The sequence below is a fragment of the Impatiens glandulifera genome, chromosome 3 (assembly GCF_907164915.1).
Source record: "Impatiens glandulifera chromosome 3, dImpGla2.1, whole genome shotgun sequence".
NCBI classification, from domain to species: domain Eukaryota; kingdom Viridiplantae; phylum Streptophyta; class Magnoliopsida; order Ericales; family Balsaminaceae; genus Impatiens; species Impatiens glandulifera.
Window position 1 is genome coordinate 19,958,558 of NC_061864.1, and position 14,846 is coordinate 19,973,403.

Here is a 14,846-nt window from a genome sequence, read left to right on the forward strand (position 1 = left end):
TTGGACTTCATTCTCATATGATGATTTGACTTGTGATTTTTTTTCCTCCTTGTTTATTGTTTCACTATCTTTATAAAAATATTTGATCTAAGTGTGTTCATGTTAGATTTCTAAAAGCAATTTAAAATATTGACATAATTGTTAAAAACAATAAAATAATGTTTCCATTTTTAAAAAATTGAAAAGTATCCGTTAATAGATGTAATTAAGCAATAATGATAATAAATTTATTAATAGAGATATATCTAATTGAGCAATATTTTTTAACATTCACTTATTTGAATTTATATTTTAGAAAAAAAAAATCATAGAAATTATATAATACTAGAAAGATTTCCTGCGATACAAACGGATAAAAATTAATAATATATATTAAAATAAAAAATAAAACGCTTTCATTCTATATTTTATTCACTTCAACAACTTATCAATCTCACATATCTCATGAACCTCTTCACATTACACTTTCACTTTAGTCAAACAAATATTTGATTCATATATTTTAATATTTAACATCGTGATCTCACACTTTGATCAATCAATTTTTTTATTCATATTTTTTTAATCACTTTCAATTGATATCGACCGGTCTATTATCCATCGGCAACTCACTTCCAGTCACACTTGGTTAAAAAGTTGTAATTGTTTTTGTGAGGTTGTAAGTTCAAAACATACCTATAACATTTGTAATTTTATATTAACCATTTTAAGTTTATGAGTGGGTCAACCTATGATCCGACCCAAGTATCTATTTACTCTCACATATATATCTAAATTAACCACATCTTTCGACCCGCCAATTCAGATACTTTAAAAACTAAGTAACATTATATAATTATATATATATATATATATCAAGGTTTTAAAACCGGCGGTTCAACCGGTCTGACCACGAAACGGTTGGATGGGCGGTCCGATTTTTTACTTCTATACCGTTACTTTTCGAACCGGTCAAAAACCGGTCCGACCGGACGGTTAAATCAGAAATCGGAACCGGAAATTTCCGGTTAGAAATGTTTCTTTTGGATCTGTTATTCTCTCCTCGGTAGGAGACCTTGACTCTAATCCTTTCCGCATCAAGATTCAAGAAGACTGCATTATCGTTTCGTGGTTAAGTGGATGTTTTGAAAGTATCCAATAACTCTTATCGATTCCTGCTCGTTAAAACTGAAGATCAATAACAACAAAGGAACGAAAAAGTTTATCATTTTAGAAGGGGAGACAGTGAGATGGGAAGAAGAAGAAAGACAGAGATGAGATGGGAAGAACAGAGAAAGATATAGATGAGAAGAAGAAGAAAGACAGAGATGGGAAGAAGAAAGACTGAGAAAGATATAGATGAGAAGAAGAAGAAAGACATCAGTCATCAGTCGGCTCTACATCATTTGTTAACTTTATAGATTAAAGTTAAAAAAAAGTAACCATGGTTTCTTAACCATGATTAAGTTAAAAAATTATATAAGATTATTCATTCAATAACTTGTTTTTTTTTTATTATCTTCTTAAAATCCGGTTCGACCACTGATTCAACCGATTCAACCGGTTCAACCGGTCGGACCGAAGTACGTCAAAAAACTGGGTTGATGTTCGGAACGGTTTTCAGAACTTTAATATATATATATATATATATATTAGTTAGTTAAAATGTTGAACTTATAAAATAAAAATAAAAATATTGTTAGTATGGCACTTAAGTAAGCCTTCTATCTTTTCTCAAATATATAACGATTGAATTACTTAAAATACACACGATTCTTGATTAAAAAAAATAAAAAATCACAAGTGAAGATTATAACATTGAATTTTACTACTTTCTTACAATATTAAAAATAATAATAACAATAAATCATATCATGTCTTCAAATTGTTCTCTTTATTTGAAATAATTTTAATAATTATATTTTCTTTTTGTGCTATGTGATAAAAATAAAAAAAACTTAAAGTTCATTTTCATAGTCTTTAAAAAGAATAATCAAAATAATACAATTGAATTCATGTTATTATATTTGAATTTTAGTATTAATATGATATAAAATTAAATTATAATAACAAATTACATCGAATTTAGATATAGGTTAGTATTTGTTTATATGTTCTGATTAATTAAAATAATATTTAAATTGTCAAACATCAAGTCGTTGTAGTATAGTGGTAAGTATTCCCGCCTGTCACGCGGGTGACCCGGGTTCGATCCCCGGCAACGGCGTATTTTTTCGTTATTTTGTGATTTTTTCTGCAATATACTATTATTTTGTGGTTGCAAGCAACTCCATTAGAAATAAAATTAACAAATTAAACTGTTAACCTACCATATATGAAAGTCCATTTTCCTTGTATTAGTTCATTAATACATCATATTACATACCATATAAAAGGATTTAAATGGTTACATAAAGAACATTATTATCATATCCACCACAATAACATATCACATTCAAATAAATAAAATATTTGATATTGTATGAAAGAGTTCAAACACATTATTACTTTATAAATGTCTATTTGAGAATATATGAAAGAGCTCAAACACATCATTTATCAATGTCACAAATAAATATATCAACAAATGCCAAACCAAGCTTTTACTTAAATGTTGTAGTATAGTTCAAATATTAAAGGGTCTTACTTATAGAATAAAATTTTCATATTTGATTTCTCTAAAAAAAAAAAAAAATTATTGAAGGGATACTTTGGGGATTCATGTTAGCCATGTCAATTATTATTTATTTTTTATAATTTTGACATTTATATTCTAGATCTAGAGTTTTAGGTTTACTCTTTAATAATAATATAAAATTCTAATATATTAAAAAAATATATATTATATATAAAGACAATTTTATGATAAATTTTTATTTTTCTTTTTATAAAACTACTCATAAGAATATATATGGTAGAGATGATAAATTTTCGGTCCTATGTTTAATTAAATCTCTAAAATAATATATATATATATATATATATATATATATATATATATATATATATATATTAATTGATACAAGCTCTATGAATATTGATTTTCCATTTCAAATTAAAATTTGTTTAGTTTGATTTAATGTGAAACTTTTGAGAAGGATTTAGGACTTGTTTGATGTTTGTTTTTATCTCAAAATTCAAACATTATCTTATCAATTTAATTAATATTTTTATCCATTTAAATATCAAAATTATCCTATAATTTAATTAAATCTCTAAAATAATATATATATATATATATATATATATATTAATTGATACAAACCCTATGAATATTGATTTTCCATTTCAAATTAAAATTTGTTTAGTTTGATTTAATATGAAACTTTTGAGAAGGATTTAGGACTTGTATGATGTTTGTTTTTATCTCAAAATTCAAACATTATCTTATCAATTTAATTAATATTTTTATCCATTTAAATATCAAAATTATTCTATAATTTTATCATTTATTTATAAACTATCATTCTCTCACCTAAATCGTATCATTTAAAGTCAAAAATAAATTATTCTTTAAATTTTAAAATCATTATTTTTATTATTATAAGAAAACTCATACAACAAAAGAATTGTCATCTAAGTTATCCTATTATGCTCTCTAATTGAATTTATAAAATCATTTTAAATCTCTTTTATATATATATAAAAGTAATAAATTCAATCATTTTAAATCTCTTATATATATAAATAAATAAATAATAGGAAAGAAGTAGAGTTTGTTTAAGTAGTTATTTAAGATTTTTAATTTGTTTAAGTAGTTATTTAAGATTTTTAATGATTTTTTATTAAAAAAAAATATTATTGAACAAAAAAAAATATTAAAAATTTTTAGTTGGTTAAATTATTATATTTTTTAATTTAAAATTTAAGTTTTATATAAATAAAATATATATATATTTTTTAATATTTTAATTAATAAATAAAATTATTTAATAGTTAAAATATATATAATAAAATAATTAAATTTTGAATAAAAGTTTATAAAAAAATATCAATATCAAACAATCTCGTGAGAAAAGGTGTAAAAACATAATAATTTAATATTTTCCTAAAATAGTAAAATAAATCACTTTAAAATTCAATTAAATCATTATCCAAATAGTCATAAGATTAGGTAAGAAATCCAATTTGGATTACATATAGATATAGATTTAGGTAAGAAACCACTCAAATTTAATTTTATTAGGGATTGTTTGGTTTAAAAAAGAAAATTGTATAAATTTTAACTCTATTTAACAATCTAATTTCTTCCAAACAAATTAAGCAGAAAAATGGATTCCAAACATAACCCAAGTTGCTATCTCATAATGGGCCCACCCTTCTGACTATCTGGTTTTCTGTTACGGTTGCTTTTGCTTTGCATTTAATGTTATTACCCTTCCTCTCTCTCTTCTTAAATTATACATGTAATATTAATTAAATATAATTATTTTATTTATTTTGAAAATAAAGTCAATTAAAAAAATAAAAGTAGGTAAAAAAATAGTCATACCAAAAATGTCTTTTTATTAATAATAATTAGTTGAGACATTTCGTAAGCATAAAAAAAATAGAAGAAAAAAAAAAAAAAGAAAGAAAGGGCGTTTTCAGTAATTTCACATATCCCACTATGGCGCCGTTGCTTAAACAGTTAAAAACCACGTCACCACAAACGATTAACCGCCAGTGGTTTTGCGTAAAAACAGCTTTAAAGGCGGTAAACACAAACATATTTACTGAATGATCATGATGACGTGGCGTGTAATGATTGGTTAATATAGTGTCGTCGGGATTGAGATAAATAAACAAAGATACAGTCAAATCATCCTTTCTTTTTCACACTCATGCTCTTGTCTCTTTTTTCTCTCTCTTGTTTCTCTTTCTTAATTGTGTGCTTCTACTTTCTCTGAAATTCGCGAATTTCCCCCCATTTTCTCATTCCAACACTCTCGAGCTTTTCGAATTCGAATTCAGCGATGAACGATCTTTCCATTGAAGTTAATTTCGACTTCTGAGGCTCTTGTTTTACTTGTTTTGTTTTGGGTTTTATAATCGCGAGGATTGAAATGCTGGAAGCAGTGGAGAGCTCCGTCAATGGTGGGTTTTCTCAGTTGCAGAGCTGTGGAGATAGTAGTGAGGAAGAATTATCTGTTCTTCCTCGTCATACTAAGGTTATTGTGACTGGTAATAATCGGACCAAATCGGTTCTCGTTGGTCTTCAAGGCGTTGTTAAAAAGGCTGTTGGTCTTGGCGGATGGCATTGGCTGGTAATCATATCATCTTCTTGATTTCGAGTTCAATTTGGATTAGTTTTTAATAGGTCTGCATAGTTCATATGTTTTCTGATTGCAATGTGGTAGGGTTAGAGACTAATGTATGATCTTTCTTATGATTTCTGATAAAAAGGATTCATTTCAGCTGCTGATTCATGGATGATGATTGATTTTAATGACCAATTTTGACTGATCTTGTATACTAAATTGCTAGTTGTTGTTTTGATTCGAGAAGGTTCCATTTGCATGTCGGCTGTCACTGTTTACCACAAGAATCTTTAGCTTCAATAGGGTTTCATTAATCCATATGTTAACTATTTCAACTCACTATAGGCTACAAATGATTTGACAAATTGAGCATTTTATATATATGAATAAGCTTATTTCTCAATTAATTTGGAATTCATTCCAATTTATTAAGATTGTTTGCTATATATGCATGTAATTACAACTTTCCTTATAATATTGAAAATCTGAAATTGCCTGGTTTTGCAATCAATGCACATCATGCTCAAGGGATTTCTTCAAAAGAAGACTAATGTTTTGGATTGTTTTGTTGATATTCAATTGCAGGTTCTCACTAATGGCATAGAGGTAAAACTACAAAGGAATGCACTAAGTGTGATTGAAGCTCCTACTGGCAATGAAGAAGATGATGATCTTGAATTTGACAATGTCCCATGGAATTGTTCAGGTATGGCTATTTTTTTGTTTTTGAAAAGAAAAATGAAAATTTCATTATAACAATATATATAGTCAACCCAAAAGTCACATCAAGTATGATAGAAATGCAGGTATGGTTATTTTAAATCAAATTATTTGATGCCCTGAGATTCCATCTCACCCATTAAATCAAACTTTATATAAAAAAAGTTAGGCTAAAATATATTCTGTTTATCAAATCTGTCATTTTGATTGTTTAGTGATTCCAAAATATGGGTTTTACCTCTTGACTTGGATTGAACCGAATTTCATCCTTCATATAGTAGTTTTTTTTTTATCTTTAAATTAAAGTTGAATCTGATATATATTTTACAATAAAAGTGTAAATTTACAGAATGCTTTGAACAGAGGGGGTATATTTTTCAATAATCATTCTTGCTTTGAACATTTGTGAAAAGTTGACAGCTTGTTACATTGGATCCAGTTTTCCTTGTAGATAGATATCTTTTGCTTTTATTATTGTTATTTGTTGACATGTTAATGGTTGTGTTTTAGTTTTTCCTGCTTTCAAATTTGGTCCCACTGTCCAATATAATTTTGCTTTCTCTTATATGTCTAGCATCTGATGATACTCAAAAGTCCCATAGATCAAGGAATCGGTTAAATAAATGGTCAGGATCATCCCATAGGACAATGAGCAGGTCTCTCTCCTACGATTCTCACTCCAAGGGTTCAGTTTGTGCTCCTCGGGGGTCCATGGTAAGAAAGTTTCATCTTTCTGTTTTCTAGGAGTTAAAAGACTAAATTGTCACTTAGTAGTGAAATAGTAATTCACTAGGTTGCTTATTAAGCTACTTTGGTTTGTACTATACAGAAGATTGACCTTAGTAGACTAGAGAAGGCTGCATTATGGAGATATTGGCGACACTTCAACCTGGTTTGTAACCATGTTCTCTTAAGGCCTTGTTTGATCTTGGGTTATTTGAATTTGTTTTTCAAAATAATCCTTATCCTATCATCATTCAAATCATCGAAATATGAACTTGTTATGATCTATCTCAATAACTCTTGTAGGTGAATGGCAATGTTCCTAATCCATCTAAGGAGCAGCTTGTTGATGTTGTCCAGAGGCACTTCATGTCACAGGTAATATTATTATTGAAGTGTTCATTTTTAGTATATCTTGGTTGGGGTTATGATTAGATTAGAGTATTGATTTGAATGATTTGTTTTTGTTTTTTGATGGGTGAAGCAATTGGATGAGTTGCAAGTAATAATGGGTTTCTCTGAAGCTGCTAAGAGATTGAAGAAAGTGTGCAAATAATAATATGAAGAACTGGTCTGGTTGGTTCATTTTACCTAACTAACTGATATAATAATAATAATAATGTGCTAAATCAATCAAAATCTCATCTTTTTTGTAAGATAAACTGTGTTTTTGTATCCTTTAGTAATTATTATTATTATTATTAGTCATAGCAGACAACTTTGTCTTGGTAATTTGCTAGTAAGTTAAACAAAAGGTAATAGAGTGTGAGGAACTTTTATTAGCTGTAACTAACTTATATTATTATTATTATTATTATTATTATTATTATGTAGATAGATATATGAATGATTAATCTCAGAATTTAGGATTTTGAAGGGGATTTTCACCTCTCCAATTCCTTATTTTAATCATTATTATTGCTCTCTCTATCCCCTTGTAAATGAGTAACTATTAACATTTCTTTCTCTTCCCATGTATGAATTTAATTTATTTATTTTTAATCAATAATTTTATTTAAATAAAAGCGATTTACTCTGGCATTCTTAAAAGAATGTGATTTTTTCTCAAAATGTTATCATGGAAAGATTGAGCATTTTTATAAATTCTTATCATTTCAAAAGTTTTGGAACCCTTTGCTAATATGTTTGATTCGTAAAGCGATTGGGACTATTGATGTGAGAAATTTTAGACCTAATATTAGTCTTGTTTCATCTTTCTATAAAATTATGTCTAAATGTTTGACGAATAGGCTACGCAGAGTTCTTGATTCAGTGGTCTTGACAAATCATATTGTTTTTAATTTTTGATGCGTCCTTTATTGCAAATGAATGTATTCTTTTATGTAACTAGGTATTGAAAAAGTCTATGATCGTGTTAATTGGAAATTTGTATTCGATGTAATTGGTAGAATGGATATGAGAGAAGGTGTCGACAATTAAGTGAATAAAGTCCTAAAGGTTTTTTTGAAAGTTCGAGGGAACCGGGCAAGGTGATCCTTTTTCCCATTCTTGTTCGTCATTGTAATGGAAACATTTTAAAAAATATTAGCTTTCGCCGAGCATGCTAGCCTCATTAGAGGAGTGGGTGATGTGATTAGGAGGTCTCCATTTGTTATTTCTCAATTGCTTTTTGCGAACAATATCTTATGCATGATTTAAGTCACTCACAAAAATTTCAAGCATCTACGCGATATTCTTTAGTTGTTTGGAGCCTGTTCTGAATTACGGGTTAATCTTGGTAGTTTGAGATTTTTTTCTCAAATTTCGTATCCAATAGAAGGAAGATGACAGTTTTGAGCATTTTGAGCTTCGGGGTCGAATTATTCCCGTCTATTTATCTTGGAATGTCTTTAGGTGTTAAAACTCGTTTCAAAGCTTCTTGGGATTTAGTCATCGCCAAAATGAAAAGAAAGTTATCAATCTGGAATAGCAAGATGATTTCAAAAGGTGGGCGTTTGGTTTTAACAAAGTGCTCTAGCATCTATGCCACTTATATGATGTCTCTGTTTTTTATACATAAAAGTGTGGCTGTGAAGATGGAATCAATTAGACTAATTAATTTATTTGCTACTAACTTTCTCAATATTCCATTTTTGAAATTATTTTTCTTCCGTTATTTGGTAGTTGGGATAAATTGAAGAAATTTAAGGACCAAAAGACTTTGATATACGAGATTTGACTTCGTTTAATAAAACTCTTTATCAAAATGGTTTAGCACATAATCTTTGAAGTCTACCTCTTTGTGGACTATTGTGATCAAATATAAGTATGGGCAGGATTTGTCTAGCTAGTTCATCAAACCTATTAATCGGGCAGTGGGATGCAGTATTTGGAGTGACATCTCGATAATGTGGAAGTCTTTTCGTGGACAATGCAAATTTTCGGTTTGTGATGGTTTTCTATTAGTTTTTGGGATGACGTATGATGCAGTGTCAAAAGTTTTTTTCTCATCATATTCGGTTCTTGCCTCGATAGATATATGTAAAGATGCTACAATCAATGATATATGTTTGAAGTGAGTTCTAACAGTTTTGCAATTAGAAGTAGGTATAGAAGAAGACTAAATGTTGAAGAGTTTGTTTCACATGATAAAATGTTAAACTTAGTGGGCGTAAAAAGGTGAATTCTTTTTTGTGTAATATTTTGCGTTGGCAATATATTGATAATTTTAAGGTTAGTCATTGTTACTATTTAATTGCGGATAATGCTTATTACGATCTCATATGGAAGAAGTTGTGGGACTCTAAGTTCCCATCAAATATCTCGTTCTTTGGGTGGAGTGTCATGCATAGAGAGATTTTGACGGATGATAGATACATGAAAAATTGTGTATTATGCCAAGTTGTTGTAGAATGTGTCATAAAGAAGTGAAGTCGGTGCCTCACTTGCTTTTACACTATGATGAAGTGATTTCGATTTGGAGTTTATTATGGAATATGGCTGATATTCAGTGGGTTATGTCGGAATCTATCATTAGTTGTTGGGAAGTGTGGATAGAGACGGTGAACTCGGTTGATCTGAGTCGTTGGGCTCATATCCCGCTTATTTTCTAGTAGACCATTTGACTTGAAAAAAACCGTAAAACGTTTAATGATCGTTATCGACTGATGCATTTAATTTATAATTCTATTATTATTATGATCGAGAATGATTTATTGGGTAAACTAGTTGAAGCAGTTGAGGAACTCATTGATCTTTTTGAAAAATTTTGTATTCAATAAAATTTGTTTTTTTGTTTGATCATTGATGACTATTTTGTGTTGTGTTTTTTTTAATATTTTTCTTTCAATCTTTTTATCGTTAAGCTTAACAAACTCTCGTTTATGTAATTTTGCAACGACCAAAATATATATTTTAACATTAGTCTTCCTTGCCCCTACTGTTAGCTCAAGGGAAAAAAAAAAAAAAAAAAACAAAAGTGAGTACATAATAGATAAAAAAAAATGGAATTCAATTTTCGTTAAAAATGTTTTTAACTAAAGGTGTGATCTTAAATGTGATCGATCGACTAGTTTTCTACACTTAAAAAAAATAATTATTTAAATAAGAAAAATGAAGTTAAAATATTAGAAGATAAATACAATAATTCACTAAGTTCAAATGAATATATATATTTTTTTTTATAGAGAGAATAATTTCTAAATTATAACTTTTGAAGGGAATTTTAATTACTTTTTTTATTCTAAATATTCAATAAGTTTTACGTTTTCATGGTTAAAGTCAAATGATTATGTTTTTATTTGTTATTATTTAATATATATATATATATATATAAGTTTATTTTATTCAGTTTGATGATCATCTCAATAAATAATGATTTTAATTATTTTTTAAATTATTACCATTTTCGTATTGTATTTTTCTTTTATTGAATTAAAAAACTATTATATATTTATTTGTTTTTTTTTTCAAACTTCATAAATTAAGATGATATCTATTTAGCGGAAACAAAAAGTGACACCCTAGTCTCTTTAAGGTTTTGGATTCGAGTCCGTAAAAAGTAGGTGAATTAATCAATGTCCGATGAATTAAAAAGTTATAAGAAGTTGAAGGGCTAATTTTGTAATTATTCTGTCTATCAGATTTCTCACTTGACCCTTATCCTTTCTCTATATCTTCTTTCTTTTCTTCTTCTCTCCTTTTGGCCACAATCGGACAGAAGAGCTCCAATGGCGGTGGTTTCAGTTTCTACTCTCTCTTCTTCCTTCGCATCTCTCTCTTTCTCTTCAAAGATTTCACAAACCTCAATTTCCTTACCGTCCAAGGCCTTCCCCTCTTTGAGTGTGGTCACAGTTCCGAAGCTCCGCATTGTCGGCTCATCAGCAACCCTAGCTCCGCTTGAAGATTTGGAGACGACGAACCTCGAGAAGCTCGTAAAGTCAAGACTTCCTGGAGGCTTTGCTGCTCAACCGATATGGGGCACTGGTCGCAGGAAATGTGCTATCGCTCGTGTCGTTCTACAGGAAGGAAACGGAAATTTCATCATAAATTACCGTGATGCAAAGGTTCTTTTCTGTTTCTATCTCATTTGGGAAATTGTTCATAATTTCAAACTAGTAACTTTATGAAATATCACAGATTGAGAGAATTGTTAGTATGTGTGTGTATTCGATCCTTACTCTTCATGGGTAATTGAGATTATCTTCAAAATCGAGAAAATGATTCAAACAAAACAAAACCCTAACAATCATGAGCCATATCCAAGCAGCACAGAAAAGACAGCCCTTTTAGTTCTGTTATGTGTTTGGATGAATCTAGAACATTTCTGTAACCCTGAAAAGTGGTTGAATCTGTTTGTGACAGCAAAGTTTATAAATATTGTATCTTGGAATTTTAGAGAAGATTTGTGTTGTTATGTTTTAGGAATATCTTCAAGGGAACCCACTATGGATTCAGTATGTAAAATTCCCACTATTGGCATTGGGTTATGAAGGAAACTATGATGTGTTTGTGAAGGCCCATGGTGGGGGTTTGTCTGGTCAAGCTCAGGCGATATCACTTGGAATTGCGCGGGCATTGTTGAAGATCAGCGAGAGCCATAGACAGCCGCTGAGGAAAGAGGGACTTTTGACCAGAGATTCGAGAGTGGTGGAAAGGAAGAAGGTTGGGCTTAAGAAAGCTAGGAAAGCACCCCAGTATTCTAAGCGTTGAGTTGAGATCATCATCTATTCGATTAGAGTCAATCCTCTTCTTTTCCTTTTGGTGTGTTTTTCTTCTTTTTTTGTTTCTGCATATTGATTACATACATGTATTTGATTGACCTGAAATAGTTGTAATCCATGAAGAAAAATGATTTCTTTCTTTTTTTTATAATCTCAAGATTTCCCCACTATGTGAATTTAAGTTGTTCTGCTGTTTCTGGAAACACATTTTGAGTCTAAGATTAGTAGACTAGGAATTGTCCATAAATTTCCTTAGAAATAATTTTTCACTTTACTGACTTTTATTTTGATATTCGTTTTTGTTTTTAAATTTTAAGAAGTTAACAGGAACACACCTTTTTTTTTTCATTTTTTGGATGACTCAATTACTATGAGGTTCGAACTTGAACTGTTTTTTGTTATCTTGAACCATTGTTATTGTTTGAAAGGCTCCAATTTTAATATTTTTTAGACTTTTTTTCTAACAGGAAGAACGTCCCAAGGACTTCAGCGTGCCATAACCCAATTCCAATTTTGATTTTGACTGATAATCAGAATGGGAAACGGGGCTAATCAATTTATTTATTTGGGCACATATCCAGATTAGAAATTGGATTGAATGGTTACAAACTTACAATTTCACAGTGCCTTTATATTGACATTTTCTATGTGAAAGTATGATTCATATATAAACCATGTTTTCAAATGAACTCAATATGTTAACAGATTTAAGAGTTTTAACTTACATCTTGAAAAACATAAAACCATCAAATTGGGACAATTATATGCCTCTTGAATCTGTATCTGACAAATAATCGTCAAATTTGTAAGCAATCGAGTACAATAGTTCATACTACTAATTATTTTTTATTTATTAATGCTATTAAAAACATTTAGATAAATATATTCAAATCATAGATAATCCAAATATTGAATTTTATTCAAATGAAATTGAGAAATGTTCATAAGAAAGCACATATAAACCCTAAACCATCTTTATATCTGGATTATGAATACATATATCTCATAGCCATGACTCTGTGCAGGCTGCAGATCAACAACAAAACAAAAACACAAGTTAAGAATTAAGAATGATATCCAAAGACAAATACATCTATCAATGTAACTAAGATTGTCCATAAAGCAATTTAGTCAAAACCAATACAACATTAAAGAGTTAAAATAAACTTTGGTTTATTACACCACCACCAACTATTGCAAACACAATACAAGAATCAAAAGGTAGAAAAAATTAAACCAACTAGCTAAATTAAGGAAAGTGTAGATAGACCACCAATAAGCTATAATAAGCTTGGAACATCTTGAGATGGACTTCAAAAGGTGTAGTAGATGGAAAATGACTAACTTTGAAAACAACAAAACTTGACATTTTACATAGAAATACAATAATTTGGGGATTTGAGAAAAAAAGTATAATTGAGTCATTGTAAACACAAAATTTGATCATTTAAGAAATATACAACTGAAGAGAAGATGGATGATCATTTGAAAAAGGTGGGCACCCAAACCCTAATGTTGAGTACAATTTCATCTAAACCCTAAGAAGAAGAGTTTGGAACATGTTGCTAAGAGTGAAGAGTTCAATGGCAATTGATGAAAAGTGAATATATTTGTTGCTAAGAGTGAAGAGTTCAATGGCAGGAAACTTAACGAGCCTATAGCTACATTGGATTCCATGCATAGACAACGACACCAACAACAACGAGGAATATGGCTTCATCCTAGGTTATTTAGGCCTTGATACTACTCCTAATGAATCAATCAACTAAGTATAATATTAGTATAGTCATCTCTTTTTAAGAAACAATCAACTTTTATGTATTTACATTCAATTTGATCCATGGAATTGTTGCTAAGAGTGAAGAGTTCAATGGTAGCAACAAGAGTACCCACAAAATGATGAAAAGTGATTAAAAGCTTTAAACTCAGAATTGTAGGGCTTAACCTCAAAAGAGAGGACACCCTTCCAGAAATTCTCGACGGCTCAGGCAGAACCAAAGCCGAGGAGGGGGTTTGGAAATAGTTTTCAACCAGCAATTGACGCGCCTCGGTTAGAACCTCACTAGCTGCGTCATTGCCCCAAGCGCAAAGATGCCTTCCTCCTTCCCACTCTCTCTCCTTTTATATCCACTTCCACTCTACTTTCTTTTCAACCTTGCCAATGTGGGATAATTCCCCTCTTCTAAACTGTTGCCTAATTGATTTACTTTATATATATATTTAATTATTTATGGTTAATATGTTTTATATTTATTTTTTTTTTGGAAAATATGTTTTATATTTTTAACTATTCTACTACTGTCCTATTTTTATTAAAATTATTAATTTTTAAATCAGTTACAATTTGTCTTCTTTAAAATTAGATAATAAGCAATTTCATTTTATTGTTTTTCAAATGGTTACATATATTGAACAAATACTTAATTCCTACTAAATATAATATTAATTGCTTGTTTCATATCATAAAGGAATTGTCGGTCTTAATCTTAATCAACTAACGTGACCAATAAAAACAAAGAAAAATCAATATATAAACCAATTTAGGTATGATAAAGAAACACAAAGAATGTTTCATTTAAGGGATAGCATTATCAGAAGATAATTTTTTGGAATCAAATACTCATATTAAAAGAAAAAAAAAATATATATATATATATATATATATTGAGAGAATTTTATGTTATTTAAACGGGTAAATAAAATTGTTGTCTTAGACATTGTCTCGATTATGACACGAAAAAATAGCAACTTTGAATGATATCATCGGTTCCATTAGGTAAACAAACAGACACCGAGTTTCACCCTATAACGCGAAAATAAAGGGTTTCGGCCCTGCTCACCCATTAACTTATTAACGCAAAAGACAAATAGTTTTTTATCGCTTTGTTTGGGGATTTATTTGTAGTTGTGGTTCTGATTTGACCTATCTTACCTAAAGTGGTTCATGAAAATTAGTTAAATAATTCTCTATTATTCTCAACAAAAACCTGAACATAATGGATACATTTGTCAGTTCTTATGC

At 29.3% G+C, this 14,846-nt stretch overlaps 2 protein-coding genes and 2 non-coding genes across 5 annotated transcripts; 3 read left to right on the top strand and 1 right to left on the bottom strand.

Moving 5' to 3' along the window:
• The first annotated feature begins 2,134 nt into the window (after positions 1 to 2,134).
• Positions 2,135 to 2,206, top strand: TRNAD-GUC. Its single transcript has one exon. It is a non-coding gene; the product is annotated as a tRNA-Asp (tRNA).
• Positions 2,207 to 4,804: 2,598 nt separating this feature from the next.
• Positions 4,805 to 7,592, top strand: LOC124931195. 2 transcript variants are annotated; one of them, XM_047471593.1, is made up of 6 exons: positions 4,805 to 5,225; positions 5,805 to 5,925; positions 6,514 to 6,653; positions 6,772 to 6,831; positions 6,969 to 7,040; positions 7,147 to 7,592. In XM_047471593.1, the coding sequence occupies exons 1-6, from the start codon at positions 5,025 to 5,027 to the stop codon at positions 7,216 to 7,218; spliced, it is 666 nt and encodes a 221-aa protein (XP_047327549.1). In that variant the 5' UTR covers positions 4,805 to 5,024; the 3' UTR covers positions 7,219 to 7,592. The 2 variants fall into 2 exon arrangements, with proteins under 2 accessions (XP_047327549.1, XP_047327548.1); XM_047471592.1 differs by having other exon boundaries at positions 4,807 to 5,225; positions 6,769 to 6,831.
• A 3,195-nt stretch (positions 7,593 to 10,787) lies between these two features.
• LOC124932670 (30S ribosomal protein S9, chloroplastic) lies at positions 10,788 to 12,000 on the top strand. The gene is made up of 2 exons (XM_047473334.1): positions 10,788 to 11,167; positions 11,526 to 12,000. Exons 1-2 carry the CDS (start codon positions 10,832 to 10,834, stop codon positions 11,811 to 11,813), a joined length of 624 nt encoding a protein of 207 aa, XP_047329290.1. The 5' UTR covers positions 10,788 to 10,831; the 3' UTR covers positions 11,814 to 12,000.
• Positions 12,001 to 13,775: 1,775 nt separating this feature from the next.
• Positions 13,776 to 13,917, bottom strand: LOC124933269. The gene has a single exon (XR_007098964.1). It is a non-coding gene; the product is annotated as a U4 spliceosomal RNA (small nuclear RNA).
• Between the last annotated feature and the right edge of the window lie 929 nt (positions 13,918 to 14,846).